Source organism: Vicugna pacos, chromosome 7, assembly GCF_048564905.1.
Source record: "Vicugna pacos chromosome 7, VicPac4, whole genome shotgun sequence".
In the NCBI taxonomy this organism is placed as follows: domain Eukaryota; kingdom Metazoa; phylum Chordata; class Mammalia; order Artiodactyla; family Camelidae; genus Vicugna; species Vicugna pacos.
The window spans coordinates 59,973,599-59,995,387 of NC_132993.1; the positions used below are offsets into that span (position 1 = coordinate 59,973,599).

A 21,789-nucleotide genomic window follows, 5' to 3' on the forward strand; every position below is an offset into this window, starting at 1 on the left:
CCCTTCCCATTGCATATTTATGTTGTCCCTAATTTTTATTTCCACGTGTTAAAGAATACGTCCAAGACCATCTTTACAGCTGGTTTTGATTAGTACAAGCCATTTTGTGAGGGCACGTACGTTGGTTGGTAGGTTTGGATCTAGCAAGAAGTGGTTTGGTATGATATTGACCCAAATGGTGCCTGAGACCATGATGGCATCTGCTAACCTGTAAATGTCAGCCCCATGTCTGCGGTCTGGTTTGGTGATGTCCCCACATAATGAAGATTCTGAACTACATTCTGTGTCAACCTTAGATTGGGTGATATAAAAATTTAATATATTTGGGACAAGGAATAACAAGCTGAAGGGCAGTAAGAAAGAATGTAATTGCTTATAATAAATATAGGCTTAGCTTCAAAATAGCTAGCTTAAAATTTCCCTTATAGCATGCACTTTAAAGATTTCCACTGATGATCTTGGAGGTGTGGCACCCAGCCATTTGCTGGAATGAACACACGTTCAAAGTTTGGGCCATAATTGATTTAATGCTTATTTTTACTACTTTGACATTTATCTTATATGAAAAGAGCAATTCTACACACAGGTAATACATAAATAAAACGTAATAATAGGTAAGTCCATAAAATGGTGTTTGATGAGCGATCTGATTTCTTTAAGAGAAGAAAAAATAGCTTTCATCTGAGTTTGCATGTTCTCTGGCAATTTTTGAAATCCTGACAGAATTGTGAAGTACATCGTGGGAGAACCTGTGTCTTCCCTCCCCACTCCTATCCTAGCACGCAGACTCCCGTCTCTTTATTTGGATACTGTTAGACCTTCATTTTATTCCTGCTTTTGTGTGCCTGGCTTTGAGTCCTGTGGTGGCCATTGATTGTGCTTCGAGGAACCTTTGTCATTTCAGTGTGAGGACTTGGATGAGACCAACAGAAGTGTCTCCATGTTGGGCCAAGTCTCAGGTCTCCCCATGAAGAAGACAGCGCCTGGCCCAAGGCCTCCTGGACAGTAACTGTGTTTTGATTCAAGCTCATCGCTGCTTTCTTTGATGAGACAAGGATTGAAGCTGCCGTCTCCTGAGGATAGACTCTTCTGAGCTCCTTTGAGGAGAATCACTCATCTCTTCCTGAACTACCCTGCTTTATATTAAATCCTTTGTTTTTCTCCTTTTTTAGGCAGGAGGCTCCCAGGTGATTTTCACAAATCCTTTGGAAATTGTCAAGATCCGTTTGCAAGTGGCTGGAGAAATCACCACAGGTCCCCGAGTCAGTGCTCTGTCTGTCCTAAGGGACCTGGGGTTCTTTGGGATCTACAAGGTAACTTTCCTTTTCATCATTTGTTTGAGTTCTAGACTAGTAACTGCTCATCAGTGTGAAAATGAGTCCTGACATTTCCGTACCTAGAGCAGACCTTCGGCTGGCGCTCATAGGGCACTTGCCTGCCATCTGCCAGATAACTGTCCTTAGAAAACATATCAAGTGTGACTATGATGTAATGATGTCCACAAACACTGCTCAGTGCATAGCTCTTTGCTGCAACACTGGCTGGAGCTTTGTTTGGATCTGTTACTGATTGAAAACCCCAATTCTCAGCACGGTTGTCCATGAAGGAGAGCTGCCAGCTTCGCAGGGCACCATCTTTCAGGAGACGGGCTGAGCTCAGTTGAAGGCAGAGCCCACACCAGATCAGGAATTTCCACATTCCACATCTCTCTGTATTTGTGCCTTGTGATCGTTATTTGGAATCTTAATCATTTATCATTCAGAAAATAGTTTTTTAGAATGATTGCAAAACCACAGTTTTAGAAAATTCTTGAAATTTCATATTCCCATGTTTCTACCAAAGAAGTTGTGATGGAATGAACTAGAATTAGCTTCATATCTGCCCTGCTGTAAGGCTTTATCCAACATTAGGTGTTGACCATTTTTCAATGAGAAGATTAAAAAAAAAAACAAATTTCATGGTCAACTCAATTTAGGAATATAGGAAGGTAGATCAAATGTTCCCTTAAAATAGTTTTTATTTATTCACACATAAATACATAAAATCACATATGTAAAATTAATTTTTTTCTATGTACACATCAAGAAATATTTTATTCAAATTCTTCATATAAATTTTGAATCAGTATCTCGATCACCACTTAATCCACTTTTTAAATTAGCTGTTCACATGGCTTTGCAAAATGCACTGTCTTCATTTTCATTCCTGTCTGGCGAGAGGAAGCACTTTTGGATTCTGTGTGCAGTATTGTCCCTGGAAATTTTGTTTCACAGACACATAGCTTTAGGAGAGTTTTCGTTTTTTTCTATTCCCAATTTATCCTGGATGGATATAAATGGTCCCATATGTCACAACTTATCATATTGCTTTTTAGAGTGAACTTTCAATGCCTTGTTTTGACATGCAGCACAGCATTTGTGAAAGGATCCCCCAGGAATACTTTTATGCCCTTTTCTTTTTAAACTCAATTTTTGTAGTTGACCTTGGTAAACAGCCAGTGTTAGTAATAATTGAGTTTGTTGCAGGCGAATCTGCCTTCCCCAGACGGAACTCTGTACTCCTCAGGGTCAAGTGATTGCAAGAGTACCCCATGATCTGAGACTTTGTGAGGATCAAATATTATGTGACATCCTCTTTTCTGGGGTGGATTTTGGGAGGGGGTGGAATTTGCCTAATATGTAGGCATCTTGTAGTATTTAGAAATGAACACACAACTTTTAAAGTAGCTCTTAAAATGCTCAATGTGGTTATGCAGTGTAATGTGACATGATAGCGATTTCGTTTACAAATTGTGATCCAGATGTAAGAGATAAACAATATTGTCATAAGGCATCGTGTTCATCAATTTGAAAAAAAATTATCTTCTGTTCTAAGTTTTTAGGCTCTTGCAGACTGTCACACGCTGTAGCAGCATGTCACTTTGACAGGATGCCAGGCAGTCTTTCAATGGGTTGTCTGGCAAAAAACACTTAGCTACTATGGCAGCGACTGCTCTCGAAATGTCTAGCTGGATGAAATGGTAAAAACTTGTTTGCTGACACCGAAACAGAGACTGTTAGACTACCTGCAGATGATACAAGACTGAGACTTAGTCTTTTTCATCTTCACAGCATTTCATAATCTTAATCCCCTTTAACACCCCTTGGAAGTAGTCTCCTGACTTTGTAGGTAGGAGAATAGAGGTGCCAACGGTGGTATCTGAGCTGAAATTGCAGCTCAGAAGTTTCTTGTTTCCACTTTTGTGCTAAAATTGCTTTCCTGACATGAGCAGGATTGCTCAAGTTTGAGCAAGAGACCTTTCCCGTATAAAGTTAGTTTAATTACTAGCTTGGTGGTTTAATCTAGTTCAGAGGCATTCCATAGGGCTTGGTGCTGCCTTACAAAACACGGCTTTTGGTGTATTGGTAATTACCAAGTGAAGTCACTAACACGCTGAGCTTCTGGAGACTTGATGGCATTGCAAGAGAAGGGCCTGGCTGGGAGCACCTTCTTGCTGCTGACCTTTGGTGTCATCCGCTGAACTCGCTGAGACCTGTGAGGCTGGATGTGGCTCAGCAGAGTTCCCCTCTCTATTCAGTCTGGTTGGCCTTGTGTCACCTCCCTAGGGCACCCTTCTCTGCGTTATCCCATCTCCCAGCCTCCTGTTTGGTTTTTTTGAGTGTCTTTCCTTCAGGCTCACCCACCTTGCCCGCCACCTTCCATGATCAGAACACTTGCACAGTTCAAGCTCTGGCCTTTTAGGATCACATCTGCAGCATTGCTGTGCAGTTTACTATGTTTTTGTTTCAGGATAGTGCTTTTTAGTAATAAGGCTTTTCTCTGTTTCTAGTCTTGGTTGGGTAGAAAAATGCAAATAACCTGAGGTGACTGACACTTTTAAATCTGATACATGTCTGTCTGAGTAAGTCTTTTAAGAAGAGAACTACTGTCCCAGTGTTAGTTGGGACGGGTAATCTCCATCTTCCTTCCCTTGGACCTTTTGTTTGCTTTTGTTGACGTGACAATGCAGGGCCCGGGGGGCCAGGGTGAGTCTAGGCTCTGTCTGTGTTTAGACCTGCCGTGTTTCACTTCACCTAGCTGGGCTTAATCAGGCTTTCTGTTTTTCTCCTGAATTGACTTGCAAAATACCTATTCTGTGACTTCCCAGTAAAAGGTAATTAGAATACTTGCTTTAAAAATATATTTACAACTGAAAAAAAAGTGGATGTGGTAAACATTTCACATTCCTGAGGTTAGAAATAGTTTAGAGCAGGTGAACTCTGTAAACAACCCCCACCCCCATTTTGTTAATGTTTAGAGAGACTGTTACAGCCCAGAGTAGGTTGGTGACTGAAGTAAAGACGGGGTAATTAATTGCCTTTGAAAGAGCAATTTGAATATAAGGTAGTTTTTTAAAATCTGCAACATACACTACTTTTCTTCAGAATATGTGATGAGGTGTTTGCATTTCACTGGGTAACTTTTGTTTTATTGCCTAAACCCCTAGAGTATAAGGTCAGTAAAATAAATTCTGTCATAGAGACGCGATAACACACCAAGTTTCGAATGTTACCTTTTTCTTAGAAGCTAACAGAGCTTTAATAAGAGGATAGATTACTCCTTCGAAATGGAATAGAATTTATTTAACATTAAATGGCAGCACAGCTAACGTAGATTAAAAGATGCTCCCTTGTGAAGCAATGGAACAGGTCAAGGCTCTTTTTGAGAACAAAAATTGGTCAGTGAAGTAATGACAGCAAAGGGCCATCAAGCTTTGTTGAAAATCGTTTTCAGATTGTGTAATCACAAATTAAACGTGGGCTCTAGCATGGAAAGCCACCTGGGAGCATGGGCCCTGTCTACTGTTTTCTAGTCAAAGGGCTGTGCCCCACTGCATTCGGCAGTACGGTCGTCCCCTGGTACCCGCAGGGGTCAGGTGCTCAAGTCCCTTGTAGACAACGGCATAGTGCAGCGCGTGCAGTCAGCCGCCCCGTGCCCGCAGGCTTCACAGCCAGCTCTGTTTTTCATCCACGCACATGCATGTTGTGTGCATGTGTTCATTCATTGTGTGTGTGAATGAATCACTGGAGCTTCTGTCCATAAAATCAGAAAGCAAGTAATGACATATGTTCTTGATTATTCTGCTAGTTATCTCAAAGGGATATTGTTTCGTTTTTCAAAGTAAAATAATAATTTAGGTTTCAAAAAAATCAAACCATTCAGAAATGTCTGTAAGAAAGTAAAATTCTCTCTTTACCCCTAAGCGTTCTATTCTCTCTTTAAAGGATTACTGCTGCTTATGCTTTTTATGTATCTTAAAGAAAAGAAAACCTTTCTATTTAAATCCATATTTATTCTTCTCCCCCCCTCCCTTTTTCTCCATCATAAATTGTACATACATATATACTTATATATAATCAACGTTATATCTGTGTGTTTTAACAAAAACAGAATCCTTCTGAGCATACAATATATCTTAATGCTCTTTTCTCATTTAATAGCCATATACAGTTTCTGTTACTTTTTTTTTTAAGCAGTTTCCTACTGATGGTATTTGTTCCTAATTTGGGGATATTACAAGCAGTGACAGGGTGAGCATCCCTGCCTGTATTTTGACATACTTCTGTGAGTATATACAGTAAATTCCTAGCAACGAAACTGTTAGGCCAAGGGGCATGTGCATTTTTCAGTGTTCGTAGATTTTGTCAAGTTGCATCAGTTTATCACTTTTACCTCAGTAACATCCAAGTACACAAGAATAATTTCTCAATTCAGCGACTTTTTAAAGTATCTGCTTTTATGAGCTCATAGCCCCACGTGAAGAAAACAGTTGTTTAGCCACAACTCAGAGGATGTCATGCCATGCTAATTTTCCAGCACCGAGGGGCAGCGCAACCACCAGAGCGGCAGTTCTCACTCTTCGAATTCACCCACCCCTACCTTTCACCTCCACCTCTGTGAAGGTCCCTTGTGGGCTTCTTTATTTTGATTCTTGACTCCCCAGATGCATAGTCCCCACAGCAGCCAGAATGATATGTTTAAAACGTAAATCAGTTAATTCATTCACTCAACACACGCCTGTTGAGGACTGGCTGTGGGCCTGGCACTGTTCTGGCCATTCAGGATGTCATTGGGAAAAGCCAAGTCACTGCTCCCGCTTTGGTGGGTGGAAGTCAGCCGTCAAGGAAGCAAATGTGTGACGTCAGGTGGAGCTAAGACCCTTGAAGAAAAAGGAGGCAGGGTGAGGGGGACGGGGAAGGGCTGAGGCAGGATGGGACGGGGGTTGCATTTTAACAGGGTTGTCAGAGAAAGCCTCTCAGAGGAGATGGTATTTGAGCAGAAACCAGAGAAAGTAAGAAGCTAGCGTGCCCTGAGGAAACTGTCTCTAGCGGAAAAACTTCCAGCAGCGCCCCACTGCGCTCAGACAAGACCCCTCCTTCCCTGCTGCTCCGTCCCCTCCACCCTCCAGTACGCACCCCTGCCTACCCTGCTAGCCGCACTGGCTGCCTTTCCTTTCTTCCAGTACTCCAGGCTCATTCCCTCATTTTCAGTCTGCCTGCAGGCTCTTCCTCTCCCTTCTCGGCTCAGCAGATACCTGCTCAGCAAGGCAGCCAGCTCGCTCACTGTCAGTTCCGCAGAGCACCTGTCACCGTCTGATATCCCCTTATCCGGAGTGGACTTTGCTACCAGAGACCTGGCTTGTTCGCTGCTGCTCGAAACAGTTTCTGGCACACAAGTAGACAGTTGATAAATATTTGTTGAGCAAATGAATGGTAAGCGCAAGTGTTTCCAGGTTATGAACAAGGATATGAAAGCACAGAAAGGCAGCAATTTGGCAAGTGGTGACCAAAGAAGACTTGATACTGGGGAAGTCGAGTGTCGAGGAAGCAGCTGATTGTGGGACAGATCGTTTTCCCAGGTTCACCCTCCAAGCTGTGCCCTGGGCACTGAGGATGCAAAAGTAAATTACAAAACATGGTTTTATAAGGAGTTTACCATCTTGCGGGGGCAGTCAGCCAAGTAAACAGATCCTTGGAATGCAGCACGTGCGGTCGAGAAGGGCTGTCGGAAGAGCGTGCACAGAGTTCTAAGGGAGATGGAGCTGACTCACAGCAAGAAAGCCGGGAAGGCTCTCTGAAGGGGAGATGGCATTAAAGGATGAGGCATAGTTAACAAGGTAGAAGGCAAGGACAGGCGGCGTGGCCAGGTTTCTGTTTGAGGAGGGGCGTTTCCGCTTCAGTGTGGAGAGTGCCACGTGGGAGACCAAGACAGAAGGCTGGGAGGCCAGGAAGGAAGATGCAGGCTGGGGATGGGCAGGGAGAAGGAGTGACAAGGACCCAAAGTGGGGCCATGGTGGTGGGGGTAGAGCGGGGGCTGTATATTTAAGGGATGTTTGAGAGTCTCCTCACAAACTCTTGGGAAGTGATGAATGGTGAAAAGTAAAGGAAGGTTAAAAGGTGACTCCTGGATTTCTGACTTGAGCATCTGGATGGACAGTGATACTGTAAATTTTATAATTTCATAATTGGGAAGCTGCATGAAACCTTAAAAGGCCTTCTTTCTGGTGTCAGTTACCTTTATAATTGAGGAACAGAAGCACAGAAATCCTAGGAGGTTTAGCTAGGTGACTTAGATAGGCAGGGGCAGGGCTCGGACTGAGACTATCTCCTGACTCCCTGTCCGGTGTTCTGCTCACTCTGGCCTGTTGAATGCAGGACCAGGGCCTTGTCAGAAGGGCGGGGACTTCAGATGTTCTTTTAAGGGATATCTGCATGCGTGAAGCCTTGAGAGTAGTGGGTTAGATTCCCAAGCTGATAGGACACCTATGATGGAACCCAGAAACCACATTTGGCAGAAATAAGTAAGTAAGTAAGGCGGAGAAAATAGGAGAGGCGGCTGTCAGGTGGAGAGCCGGCATGAACAGCGTTGTGGGAGCTGATGGAGGAGGAGATACACGCGGGGCGAGGGAGAAGTGAGTCGTGTCAAGTGCTGCAGGGGCTGAGGGGACTGAAGTCCAAGAAGAAGGGCTTTGAACTTAGAGATGGAGGCCAGCGGTTATCTGTAAGAAACCAATTTAAGTAGAAGGGCAGAGGTGGAAACCTATATGAGAAAATAATAGCAGATAAAAACCATTCGATCTGAAGATTTTTACTGTGAAAGAATCAAAGGGGGAAACATTCAGCAACTGGAAGAAAAAGTGGAATTGAGAGAGAATGTTACATGGGGAAGAGGAGGTTGAGAGATTCATTATTTTTGTTTTGTTTTGTTTTGTTAATTTTGTTGGGAGAACTGTGCCTGTCAGTAGACAGAAAGAGTCACCAAAGTTGGAAGAATCTGAAGCATCTGAAGATAGCGAGATCAGATGTGGTGCTAGGGCTTTAGGAGGGGCAGAGGCAGGGTCCAGGCTTAGTGTGTGTGTGTGTGTGTGTGTTACACACTTTGCATGCAGGCTCACTGGAGCTAATGTTGAGCGAGTGCCTCATCTGTGCTCGGCCCCACGCTTAGAGCTGTGTATGTTTTGCATCATTTCATCCCTACTACAGCCTATGATGCAGGTAGTATTCTCTCTTTAGCTCCAAGATACAGTTGAGGAAAGGAGGGCTTGCTGAGTTTAGGTAATTTTTCTAAGGTCGTATACCTGGTAAGGAAGTGGAGGCTGAATTTCAAACTCAGTGCCATCTCTCTTTGAAACGTGAATCATCACAGGCAGATACCTTGAGCCAGATAAGAGAGAGCATATGCCTGATAGGTAACTGAAGGAAGTTTAAAGACAGGGTTCTCTGCTAAGCCTAGATGCGGAGCAGTTGGCAGGTTTGGTGTCATCACTGAGGCGAGCGAGCCAGGGAAATGGAGATGGAAGTAATCAGGAGCGCGCTGAACAGGAGGGTGCGTGCTAGCTTAGGCCAGGGCAGCTACATGGTCTTTTTCCCCTAATTGCTTTCAGGACCCAACACTTCTTTTAAAATGTTAGATAGAATGACTCAATTTTGCTTTGTTTTGTTTTTTAAAATAAGCACGTTAATTACCTTAGATCTTAGATCAACTCTTTAAATTACAGAAGTGGAGATTATTTTATGCATTGTGTGACAAGGGGGCCCTTCTGTTTCCTTAACCCTTATTTAACCAGAGTAACAGGACAGACCCCACCTGCCGTGCAGAGCGCTGCACTCCCTGACAGCGAGCTGCGCTGCTGTCCGAGTCATAGCTGTTTGTGTTCATCGAATATAGCTCTGTGCCTTTCTGGTTACTTTGTCAGAAACAGCTGCCATAAGACAAGCGTTCTGGACATTTTGTCTTATTAAAAGGCAGAATTTCAGAAGTTAAGGAGTGGGTATGAAGTATCTCAAAGGGCCAGGTTTTCTATCTAACGTGGTGAGAGCTGTGACTAATATTGGAAGTGATGTAATATTGTCCATATTCTTCTTAGAAGTTTGCATCAACAGAAAACAGATTTTTTTTAAATCTTTCTGTCCCTGTGTTTCATATGCATTATCTGTAAAAAGAGAGTATTGATACCTACATTTGGAATAGCAAATAAAAGGAGACACCATGAAAAATACTATTTTTATTAAACAGGTCCCAAAGGGATTGGGTGTGCTGAAGGCGGGTAGAAAAGATTCTTTAACATATTATGTCATTGCTTCAAAGTGATCGGTGTTAAGGGAGGTGAGAGAATATCACCATATGATTCTAGTGCCATAAAGTTCTTTCAAAAATTAGTTTTAATAGGCAGTATAATTTTGAAAGAAGAAAATTCAGATATAAAAGGGTATGGAGTAATAAAACATTAGTCTCCTAGCCTCATGCTGCAGGTGACCTGTCTTTCTAGAGGCAAACATTTTTATGAAGTTAGTGTTTTGTTTGGCTGTTGTTTGTTTTTGTTTTTTGCTAAGTGCCTGCAGGATTAGTTTCAACAAAGCACTTTTTTATTCCATCTCAACTTTTGCAGTATAATGTGCTGTCCTTTATATTTAAAGATACTGAAAACCGTGCTACTAATCCACTGCTCACACAGTGCTCTGAATATATTTTCTAGATGTGGTAGAGAAATATTTCTACTAATCTGTCCTTACATTTCTCTGCTACTCTAACTGTGACCAAGGTCTGTATTTAAAAGCTGGCCAGTTTGAGAAATATTCACTGACTGTACAATTCCAGAGATGCGTCTTATGGCAGCCGGAGTCCTGGGTGGGATCTGATCAATCTAGCAAATTAGTTTAAACTTAGTAGGATTAGGTCTTCTTCCAAATGAAAGATTTGCTCTTAGCCTGTTAAGCGTAGAAATCTCCTGTGATTCAGGTACGAAACTACATAGGAGTCATACTCCAGCTGCAAACATAAGTTTTCTCAAGAAGAACTCCCCTTTCGCCCAGATGTTAAAAGAATTTTCATAGATAAATGTTCCAAGGAAAAAGAGTAGCTCACAATCAAAAATCTCAAGTCACACAAGGAAACAAGGCAGTTTAAAAAGAGATGGCAAAAAGAACTGACAGTATTTTCAACCTCCAAAGATTTAAAATTTAAAAATTATTATAACTATAAAAATGTTTTTATTTTTAAAAACTAAAAAGATCAAAATATTTATAGTGATTGAAATTTAAAACTCATTTCAAAATTGTGGCTTTAACAGCAGATTAAACACAGCTGAAGAGAGAAAGAGCTAGAAAGTAAGAGACTTACTCAGAATAGAGAGTTACAGAGAGAGAAGGAGAAACAGGCCAGTGTGAGTGGTTTAATAGGTATTAAAGAAAACCAGGAGAAAAGTTGAAATGATGGCTGAAAATTCTCCAGAACTTTTGAAAGCTATCAATTCATAGATTCAAGAAGTACAGCAAATCCCAAGCAGGAGAAATAAAAATAATCCAGACTAGATGCAACAGACTGAAATTACTGAACACTAATGCTGAAGAGAGCTTTTACGTGCCCAGAGAAAAGAGCAAATTTTCTTCAAACGAAAGCAGCTGAACTGATGGCTAACTCAGGAACAGGAAGAGTGGAAGCCAGAGACATTTGAATGGCATCTTCAGTGTGGAGAGGAAAAACCTTTTAACCTAGAATTCTATACCCTATAAAAATGTCTTTACAAGGGTAAAATAGATTTCAGAAAGCATATCAAAAGTGTAGAGCCTTACCCTTACTAAAGGGAATTCTAGGATGTACTTCAGGTCGAAGGACAGTGATTCCAGATGGTAGTTTAGAGATGGAACCAAGGGATGAAGAGCAAAGAGAGTGATAAATATGTAGTCTAAATAACATTGCCTGAATTTAAATGTGTGTATCTGTAATGCTAATTACAATGCCTCGTGTTATCTAAGGTAGAATTAAAATACGTAACAATGATGGAGGGTTGGATGTATGTAGTCTCATGTGCAAGTATTGGAGAGGAAGAAGGTGAGGGTAACAAAGACTATGAGTTGAGTATTTATATTAAAATTTCCAGGGTCTAAACCCTGGGGCCAGAAACAGACTGTGCAGCTTGCAAATAGGTAGTGGGAAGAAGTTGGGAAAGAACAGAAGAATTGAGAAGGTGGGGTGTATTTTACAGATGAGCTTTGTGAAGGTGACAGAACTTCTTAGAGACTAAAATTCCATGTAATGCAACTCTGAGCCGCTTACTAGATTTCCATCCCGTTCTCAATGAGGAGGATCGTTGATGGCAAAGTGACGTACAGTAGTAGAAAAGTAGAGAATTAGAACTGACACAGGAGGGGCATCTCCCACCAAAACTCCTGAGTTACCAAGATGCCTTTGTTAGAACTACAGTGAAATTAAGGAGATACCAATATCCTAAAAGTCCCTGGACTAAAGAAAGCAAATAATAGGCACTGGTATTTTAAATTCAAATTAAAGTAACTTCAGTGTCACTCGTACCGAGTCTCCACTTGTTGGCTGACTTACTTGGTTTGAACACCGTGGCACAATCACATAACGGCACCTGGCACCCGTGATGTTTCTCAGCGAGGTACTGGCGCTCACCTCGCCTTGTTCACATCCCAGGCCCGTGGGCCTCACTGGTTCTTGGCTGGGCGGGGAGGTGCTGCCAGGCCGTGTGCACAAGGGTTAACTCGCTTGGGAGAAACCTGGAGGAATGCGCAAGGGTCAAGACCTGACATGCTGCCCATTGTTTGTAGCTCCAGGATCAAAATATACAATTATCCATGCCAAATAAATTCTAAACCTGTAAGGTAGGAAAAGAGGGGTGGCTTTGACTACAGGTGCCAGAAGCATTAAATAACCTTCTCAGACAAGGTGCACCACTGTTGTCTTGAATGCTGCAGGGTCCCCCAGTCTGGCATTTTCCCTTACGCTAGACAATGTGCATTCACTGCAGGAGTCTCTGTTAAGCCTCTGTCTCCCAGACCTGCCGGCTCCTGGTGCCCAGCCGTGACACAGAGGTGCCTTTGTGAGTATAATTACCTTTCCCTGTATTAGAAATAGTCTGTTTAGAGCTGTGTTTGCAGGTACAGCTAGAAGAAGCAGGAATTAGCATGTGAAAAGACCTGCCCTGGCCCCGACTTCTGTATCGGCCACCATCCTTCAGGGCTCTTCTTTTTCCCCTCAGACTGATTGGGCAGGTGTGATACTGTCTAGGATGAAGAGCTTTTAAAGAAGAAGAAAGACATTGGAGATGGCAGTGTGTGTATGGAAGATACAAATCTTGTTGTGTTACATCTTTTGACAATTTCATGCCAGAAAGAGCTGCCAGAGTTAACTTGGGTGGATGATTCCAGCAACTTAAGAGTTGAGTAAGGCTCCTTTGGGCTTTCAACATAGTGTCCACATCAAAAAAAAAAAAAAAAAAAAAAAGCATGAGAAGCAAAACAAACAATTCCTTTGCCGTGGTGATACTATGGCCCAGCGTCTCTAAACCTGTCTAACTGACCTGTGTCCATCATGGACTATTAACTTGATGTTAAGTGCAGCCTGCCCTTAAAAGAACCTTTCTTAGACCTTAAATAGAATGGTGATGGAGAGACTTTAGAGGGATACGGAATTGGAATGGAGCCAGAGTCGATAATTAAACTAGGTCTGAGTTTTGATTCTAGTTTATTTACATATAGGTCTCCCCAGAGATGCCGTTTATTGTTTCTGCCTGTTATTAGTGGACCTTTTATTAAAAAGAAAAAATAACAATTATTTCCCCTCTTTGGAGAAAGAGTGCTTTAATGAAGAGGAAGAGATTGGATGATTGCATTTTGCACTTAGTAATTTCCCCCAAGTGACTTTTGCCGTATGTGCATAGAAAATTCAGGGCCAACCAGAGAATGAGGGCAGGGCCGCCTAGAACAGTGAGAAAGGCTTAAGGCAGGGAAACGTGGGGATTTTCCCGAAAACCATTTAAAGATTTATTTCAGGTAGCATACTTTGTAATTTATTAATTTTTTTTAATGGTTAAAGTAATTATTTTTGTGTTGCTGACGCAGGCTCTTGGGCAGCATGGAATGTCGCCCTTTATTATGAAGTTGCCGGTTCAGAGTGGCTGATCACTTAGTAAAAATTGTACGCGGGGCAGGTAGGATTCAAGTCAGATGGGTTTATGTTTAGATGTAGGAGTGGAGTGTTCACCACTAAATGAAGGATTTATCAAGGAATCTGGGAAACATTGTCACTGTTGGAACTCTGAAAGCCTTTTTCTCATCCCGCCTCCCTCCCTTTCCATTGTGCTGGAGCCACAGGTCAGGCATTGCCCCAGGCAGCCTTACAGATTGGCACCTGCCTTTGTGCCTTAGACATGAAGGAAGTGGTGGGGGGAAGAGACCAGGGAAATTTAAGAAGTCTGTGCCTTTTCTCCAGCCTTCTGCAAAATTAGCTTTCCTTGGGAATTGGGCTTTGATGCCTGGGGTGCGGGAGAAGCAACGTGCTGCCCGGATGCCCGGACAGGTGCAGGGCTGTGGAAGGACACAGGCGCTGGGAGAGGCTGGGACCACCGACCTCCTCACCCCCACCGTCCCTTAATGCTTGTGCTGGAGTTAATACTATTTATGGGACTTTTATAATTATTTCCTCATTGGTGAATAGATTTTTTTTATCCAGAAATAGAGGAAGTTCAAGTTTTAGATGACACTGCAAGGGGTTCAGGAGGTTTTGATTCCACTAGAAAGGATTAAAATTTATGCCAAAAACAAAAAATGAGAAAATGTACTTTTTCCTTGAAAATAAGACTTTGCTTAAAGTGTTTTTAAAAAAAAAAAAAAGTCCCTGAGCTGATGAAGGCGACCTTTGGCCTTTTGCCAGGCGAGGAACATTCGGAGCCTGATCTCCCCAGGGCTCATTACACAGCCTCAGTGACAGAGGAGAGGCTGACACTAGGGGCTCGTCGTACCTCCAGCCGTGGCAGTTGGAGTTTTAAGCGCTGTAACCTGCTGGCAGGCGGCCCTGCCTCTGTGGAGCAGAGGTGGCGGTTGTTCCATGAGACCTCTTTGTTCCCTCGCTTTTCCTTTTTCTCAAATAATCAGAGACCTAAGGCCTGTCCCATCGTCTCCCTTTGCTCCAGCGTGCACAAGTTATTTGACCGCGTTGTCTGAGCCGTGGTAGGAAAAGTACAACACATTCCCAACCATGTTTCCTTTGGTGTTTGACAGTGTAGCTCTGCCCGTGCCGTAGATTTGTTCTTTTTCGTTTGTTCATTTGTGTTTTGATCAAGTCATTTTTCTTCTTAGTCATCTGAAACTGTTTTCAAAACATCTCTTAAAGCATATCACACCTCTTCTTTGGCTACTGTTCTCATGCAGATGCGTGATTTATTGTCATGATTTCAGGGAAGGAGGGAGGGTTCCTTGGGGAAACCTAGCTGCTGCTTCACTTGGCTGGACCCTTCCCCTGTCACAGGGAGGTTCTGAGTTGAGATCACACTTTCCCATGGTCTTCTGATGACATTGAAGCCAAGTAGCATAAGAGACATTAATTGCTGACTTCCCCCCACCCCTCTGCAATATTCCAGTACAAAATTACCTACTATGCCCTCCTAATCTCTGTTGTATCCCGAACAAATTGTATATCTTTGCCTGAAAAACTAAAAGCTTCGTGTTGGTTTCTAATGTATTTTTCCAAGAAATGAGTCACTTTCCCTTGTAGGAGCCTAAGTGTATCCCAAAGTCCCACATTTCTCTGTGTAGTTGTGGTGTTTGTTATGGGAATTGGCAAAGCCAAGTCAGTGTCACGAGGAACACGTCTTAGGCCCCAACAGCCAAAGATATTGATGAGTGTTTTCTAAATTAAACCCAACAGTAGTTTCTGGCTCCTGGTTGCTTACATTCTGAAACAGGCGACGCTGACACAGGCAGATAGAAGAGCGTGAAGAGAACTTGGAACAGCCCTGAGCAAGTGTAGACAGTGTGGAGCCGTGTGGAAGCTACTCCCTGCCTGTCTTCTACTCAAAGGATCCTCATAAAGGGCGGTGTTAGGTTTAAATGAATGAAGAGGTAAGAGGTTGCTATTCCCAGCTTAGCAACCATCAGAGGAGATGTGGAGTGATAGGTGTACCTTGATTGATCAGATGAATGGGGCACTGAGTAGCTTTGTCTGGGAGGAGTCAGGCTAACCAGGAGATGGAAATGGGAAAGTGAAGTCGTTGCAAAGCTTGGACAACGGTGAGGCTACTGGACCGAACCCACAGAAAAGCCAAGACCGAAGATAGTGGTAGAGTTTTTGAAACAACATACAGAAAAGAAGTTGAGGCAGTATGGCTGAGGACTGGAGACATTAGACCATGCTGCCCCTTCACCACCACCCCCCTCCAAAAAAAAAATTAAATAAAAACCAAAACCATATAGCATGAATTTAAGGAGAAGAAGAGGTGTAACTCAACCACAGAAGCATGAATCCAACTGTGGAATGCTTGTTCATACCCCTGCTGAGGGGGGATGCCCCAAGACGTGAGCAGCAGTTGCAGCGCTCCTCTTGCTGGCGACAATGAAGGGCAGTTTAAATTTCTAACACTTTTCTGTGTTGCCTATGATAGGCACTTACTGTTTTATAGTTGGGGAAGGGTAACATTTTAAAGAGATAATAGTAACCAGCAGAAAAAAAAAGCAGAGCCTACAGACCAAAGTTCAGCTCTTAAGATGCAAAGATTTGAGAGATGAGGTCAACAGTAAAAACTAACTGGTTTGGTAAAAAGCAAGATTTGTGCAAGGAAGAATTACATCATCCTAAAAAATTACCCCAAAGTGATTTGTTTGAAAAGTTAGCAATATGGCAATTTTTTTAAACTATATTGAGGGAGCCCGAAATGAAGATTTAACTGATCTTCATTTGAGTTGGTTATTTGGTATCTAATTTGAGTATCTCCTGGACAGACTGCATGTGGGCAGGTAGTGAGTGGAACTTACAGGAAGGTTTGGAGGCAGAATAAGGAAAAGGAAGTGAAAACAGGCAAATATCGGTGACAGTGTTTCCCTTACACAGTAACTCCCTGAATGTTAACTTCTTTAAAAACTAATCTTTAGGAAAGGGCTGGACATTACATGGATGCTAGTGTCATACTGTACTTCTTCCCCTTGAAAGAGCTGGGGGAGGTAGGAGAAACTCCAGAGTCCCGAGTTTTAGACCCGTCTCTGGCACTGCCAGGGAGGTCCCTTTAGCAAGCCAACAGCATGGCCCTTAGTAAACGTGCGATTGATAGATTAACTATCCTGGCTTCAACTTGTACGTGTGAAAAAATGAGGAATTTGGGTGTGGTGGATTCAGTGGTGGTTCTTTTTCAGTTAGGCATTTACCAGTTTGGGAGTTACCAGAAGTGTGGGCTGACTGGCAGTACGTGATGGAGATCTGTGCTTCTTTTTTTTTTCCTCTTTTTTCTTTCTTTCTTTCTTTTTTTTTTTTTTTAATGTCTATATACTTACAGTGGACAGAGGCAGCTTAACACAACATGGGTGAGTTGATTGAGGAGTAGCCGACATGACAGAACCCAGATTCCAAGCATTTGTTCTGGTTGGAAGGATGGGCCCAACTAGGATGAAGTGTAATAGGATTAAACAGAAAGTCCTGCTTGTGTTACTTGTTTAAGGCAACTAATTAAGTTACAGTAGGCCTAGGTTAACAGCAGTTCATATGAAAAAGACTAAGCGTTTTATTACCCAAAGCTCAGTGTGAGTCCGGAGTGTAATGCGGGTGTCAGGAAAGCTAAGGCTGCAGTAACAGATGTGCAGTGTTAAGGAGGTTTGACAGATTGGAGCCAAGTGTGAGGCAAATACCCAAGATCCAACGTGGGCTTGGCTTAGTCTTTGGAACCTGGATGGATTCATTATGTTCTTTGAAGAATTTCTAAATTTGGTGAAAATTTTTAGGTATTAGAAATCTGTGAAAGAAATAATATTAAATCATTAAGTGTTGAAAGTGGGGGACTTCCTTCCCATTTAGCCTCCTTAAAATGCAATGTATGTCTTGTGGTTTCCATTAGAATTTTACGTCATATTTCTGGGCATGCGTCAGTTTTCAAGGCCTCCCTATGGCATTATTTTGGCACCAGAAATTATTTGGTGAAGACTTTGCCTTCATTGCTAATGGTTCCACACACAGCTCTTCAATGTGTAGGAATTAAGTGGACATTTTAAAGCTTTAGTACAGCCATTTGTCAATGCTTCATAAGCCCTGGGGAGTAAAGGGTAAGTATATGAATAAATTAGGGGATCCATGAACCCCTTGAAAAGATGTATAACTTTTTATGTATGTATTATAATTTTTTCCTGGGAAAGAGTCCAACATTTTCATCAGAGTCTCAATATGGAAAACAAACTCCTTCCCCCACCACCTGTATAATTTGTCTACTTCCTTGTGTGTAAACAAAGAAGCATCTTGCTACCCATCTTCTAAACAGATACTCCTTGAAATGCCAGTGACCTGCCACCCTTTAGGAATGTTAAAATAATGTTGCAGGCAGAGTTCCGAAAATGGTTTTCATTGCAATCTTGCCATTAGAATGAGCAAGAGCTCCCTCCCTTTCCCTCACACCACAGAATAAAATGTCTTAATTTTAAAAACAAAATTCTAATTTATTACTTGCAAAAATTGGGGTTTTATATATATATATTTTTTTTTTTTTCTGTTCCCCTTTCAACTTGTAAGTACAAATTTGGTCTTCTCCTGGAATATTTTGTTCTGAGGTAAGTTCCAGAGAAGCTTGATCTTCTCAATGGGATGTGTGTTTCATGTGGTTTTTCTTCCTCTGCAAATGTACAGGGTGCCAAAGCATGCTTTCTGCGGGACATTCCTTTCTCGGCCATCTACTTCCCGTGCTACGCTCACGTGAAGGCGGCCCTGGCCAGTGAAGACGGGCACGTCAGCCCCGGAAGCCTGCTCCTGGCCGGCGCCGTCGCCGGTGAGTGCCCCGCGCTGGGGCTTTGGCGTCTAGTTCTTGACGGGGCGCCTGTGAGAGGGCTGTAGGTTGCTCGGAAGAGCTACTGAAAGGCAAGGGAAAGAAATTAATCTTACTTCTGGCAGGTTAGACCACCAGACAAGTTAATTTCTTAACTCTAAGACAAAGCTCATTAACACTCGGTGCATTTGTAGTATTAATTGGATTCCGTTGCTGGTTTCTTGTCACTTCACAGTTTTACTTCATAACGTTAAGAAGGAGAACTGTTCAGTCAGAAGGTTTTTTAAATGTTCATGCTTGTGCCTGAAAGGTGTCTAGCCAAAATAGTGCATAAAATCTTGTCCAGAATTTATTAAGCAGTAGTTATTATCATTGAGAGAAAAGAAATATAGTAGAACCAGAAGCTGCTTGGGTCAGTTGGAGATCCGAGTCTTCCTCGTGGTGTAGGTTCTGAGATTGCAGGGGGCGGGGGGTGTGTACTGGGTCTCGGGGAGAAGTGGCTGCAGTCTGTTCTGCCCTGCTACAGTGAAAATACCCAGAAGACAGGCTTGGAGGTTTGGACTCTGCACTCCCAGCGTAAATCCCTGGAGGAAATTTGGTTCTAGCCCCAGCAGGAGTCACTTGGTTCTTTGATGCTCCTCTCTTGTTCAGAGACCCTGCAGGCAAGAGCCGGACCAGCTCTCCAGGTGGTGACAAACATTTAATGAGTTAACAGACCCTAAGGCAGTCACGGGATGCCTGGGTCCAAACAGTTTTGATGCAGGTGGTGTTCTCATCAGACACGGTCTTGAGCCTCCTGAGAGTGACCCCCTGCTTTGAGAAGTTGTTCGCTGTTTTGTGGCCCCTGGAGTCCGGGGAGCCCTGGGGGCAGGAACCCGTGGGGCTCCTCTTTATTTCTTGATTAACCCCTTTTCTTCGAGGGTAGTGATGTTGGGGGATGAGGCAGGGGTGTCCTTTCCTGGCTGCTCAGGGAGCCTAGCTGTATGAGTAGCAGTGAAGACCACTCAGACTAAATCAGAAGCCCAGAATTTGAAGACTAGGATATATAGAAATTCCCAGTTTTAATCTGACGTTAGGCATCGACTCGCTGTGTCCTTTCTGTGTCATTCACATATGTATAAATGATAATTTTGGGAACCAAAAGGATGGAATACAGTTTACTTTAAATTACTTACTTGAAATAAGGTACGAAGACCTACTGGGAAGAACTGACACACCACTTAGGAGTCTGTGACCTTGGGCAAATTACTTAAACTCTCCCAAGCCTCGGTTTCCTCAGCTATAAAGGGAGACGATAATTGTACTGACTGGAGACAGCAATTGTGAGGCCCAGGTGAGAGCAGCCACGTGAAGGACAGCATGTAGCCTGCACAGAGTAAATACTCAGTGAGTGTTAGCCAGTATTATGTTGAATCGAAGAGGATCTGTCTGATCACTCCAGAGAAATCAGTTGTGAATCAGAAGACACATGTTAGAACTCAGATCAAAGTCTAGGACATTCTCCAAGTTGCCTTGAACTCTTCTTTTGGGGACGATGGCTGCCCAGACAGGACTTCGTCTCTGGGCAGGAGTTTTGCTAGGTAATCCATGCTACCAGGGCTGTAGAAATTACGGGTGCATTTTTTTCTCTATTAAAGTTTATTGTCTTCCATTTTTTGTTTGATTATGAAAATAATCTTGATCGTTGTAAAACATTTGGAAAGTATCAGAAAGGTTAAATAAAATAATAACATCCATTATTCCATGACTCTAAGATAATCACCATTGAACGTTTTTTGCTAATTTCCCCTCGCTTCCTTGGAAGGTTTTTAAGAGCTGTGCTCACGCTGTGGGTATGTGGTGTTCACTTAATATCACATCTGAAGCATCGTTAACCGTCACAGCAAAATGGTTAATGGCATGTGCTGCGGGGTCAGACTATCCAGGTTCAAATTCCAGCTTCCCCGCTGAGAACTGCCCCAAGTGAGTTAGTCAATCCCTCTCTGCTTGTTTCTCCACCTATGTACGGGGATAAGAACTGTCTTAGTGTGATGCATTTATTATGAGGATTAAGTGAATTAATAGATGTAAAGATCCAAGAAAGTACCTGGCACGTAAGAAGTATTTTTAAATGTTCAATAATAATATTAATTTTATGTCATTTAAAACTTTGTAAACAATATTTTAAACTTTTAATTGCTGTATACTTATCTTTAATCTTAGATAACTTAAACTTTTTTCCGAAAAAATTTAAATACATGGTATTGGTAAAAAAAAAAAAAAATCTTTGTGCCTAAAGGCTTTCTCCCTACTTTGGATCATTTTCCTTGGAGAAATAAATTCTCTGAAGTGAGTTTGCTTGTAAAAAAAAAAAAAAAAAAAAAAATTGTTTTTGAGGCATAGCCATATGCAGCTGTTATTTTTGCCCTCTAGCCATCCTGTTGTCTTTCAGAGTCGTTTTCCAGATACCTTCCATATTAATTATTTATTGCCACATAACAAATTACCCCAAAACTTAGCAGCTTAAAACAACAAAAGTTTATTCCAGTTTTCTGCGGGTCAGGAGCAACGTATCTGGGTGCCTGTAGCTTAGGCCTGTCATGAGGCTGCAGTCAGGATGTCAACCGGGACTCCAGGAGGCTTGGCTGGGGTTGGAGGACACACTTGCAAGATGGCTCAGTCACATGGCCGCTGGCAGGACACCTCACTTCCTTGCTACTCGGCCTCTCCATAGGTCAGCTTGGGTGTCCTCAGGACGTGGAGGTTGAGGCTTCCCCAGAGTGAGATTGGGGTGGGGCCTGGGGAGGGACAAGCAAGGAGGAGTTGGGGGAGGAGGGAGAGAAGAGAAAGCAAAGCAGAAGCTGCCATGTCTCTGTGACCGAGCCTGGAGGCTGCGCCCCTCATTCCCACACCTCCTGTCCTTCATACCGCTGAGCGCTGTGTCACACGCAGAGGCGACACAGAAGCAGAGGTGTGAAGACTACGAGGTGCAGACCCCTGAAGCCCAGGCTGGGAGCTGGCTGCCACACTGACTGTGGAACGTGTCCTTTTATCGTCTATCCTCCCCTTCCCTGTAAGTCGGGACAATATAGGACGGACTTTGTCATTGGTTTCTTCTTGAGAGAACAGATCAAGCCCGATGGTCTTGTATATTTCACAAATCTGTATGAAGTATGTGATGAGAACTAAGCTACCGTCTTAATTTCATAACAGGTATCAGAAGCCGATGGCAAATGTCACACCCACCATTTTCTTTAACGTTCGAGATAAGACAGGGGTGTTTCTATCATCCTGTTTTTCAGCCTTATTTTGGAAGTTCCAGTCAATGTGGTAAAATATGAAAAAGAAGTAAGAGGCGTAAATATTAGAAAAGAAGAAATGAATGTTATCATTATTTGAAAAGGATTGTTTCTCTAAAGATCCAAATTAAAATGCCTAAAAATGTACCAAAATTAATAGAAGGATTAGTAATGTGTATTTTTAAATGAGACAAACATACAGATCTATCTCCAGTG

At 42.6% G+C, this 21,789-nt stretch overlaps 1 protein-coding gene across 2 annotated transcripts in view; it reads left to right on the forward strand.

Moving 5' to 3' along the window:
- SLC25A13 (solute carrier family 25 member 13) overlaps nucleotides 1-21,789 on the forward strand; it is a 179,144-nt gene that overhangs the window by 149,600 nt on the left and 7,755 nt on the right. For both annotated transcript variants that reach the window (XM_015242032.3, XM_006207611.4), the window contains exons 14-15: nucleotides 1,173-1,313; nucleotides 18,160-18,298. In XM_015242032.3, coding sequence (XP_015097518.2) covers nucleotides 1,173-1,313; nucleotides 18,160-18,298 — 280 coding nt within the window. The remainder of the gene's footprint in view (nucleotides 1-1,172; nucleotides 1,314-18,159; nucleotides 18,299-21,789) is intronic.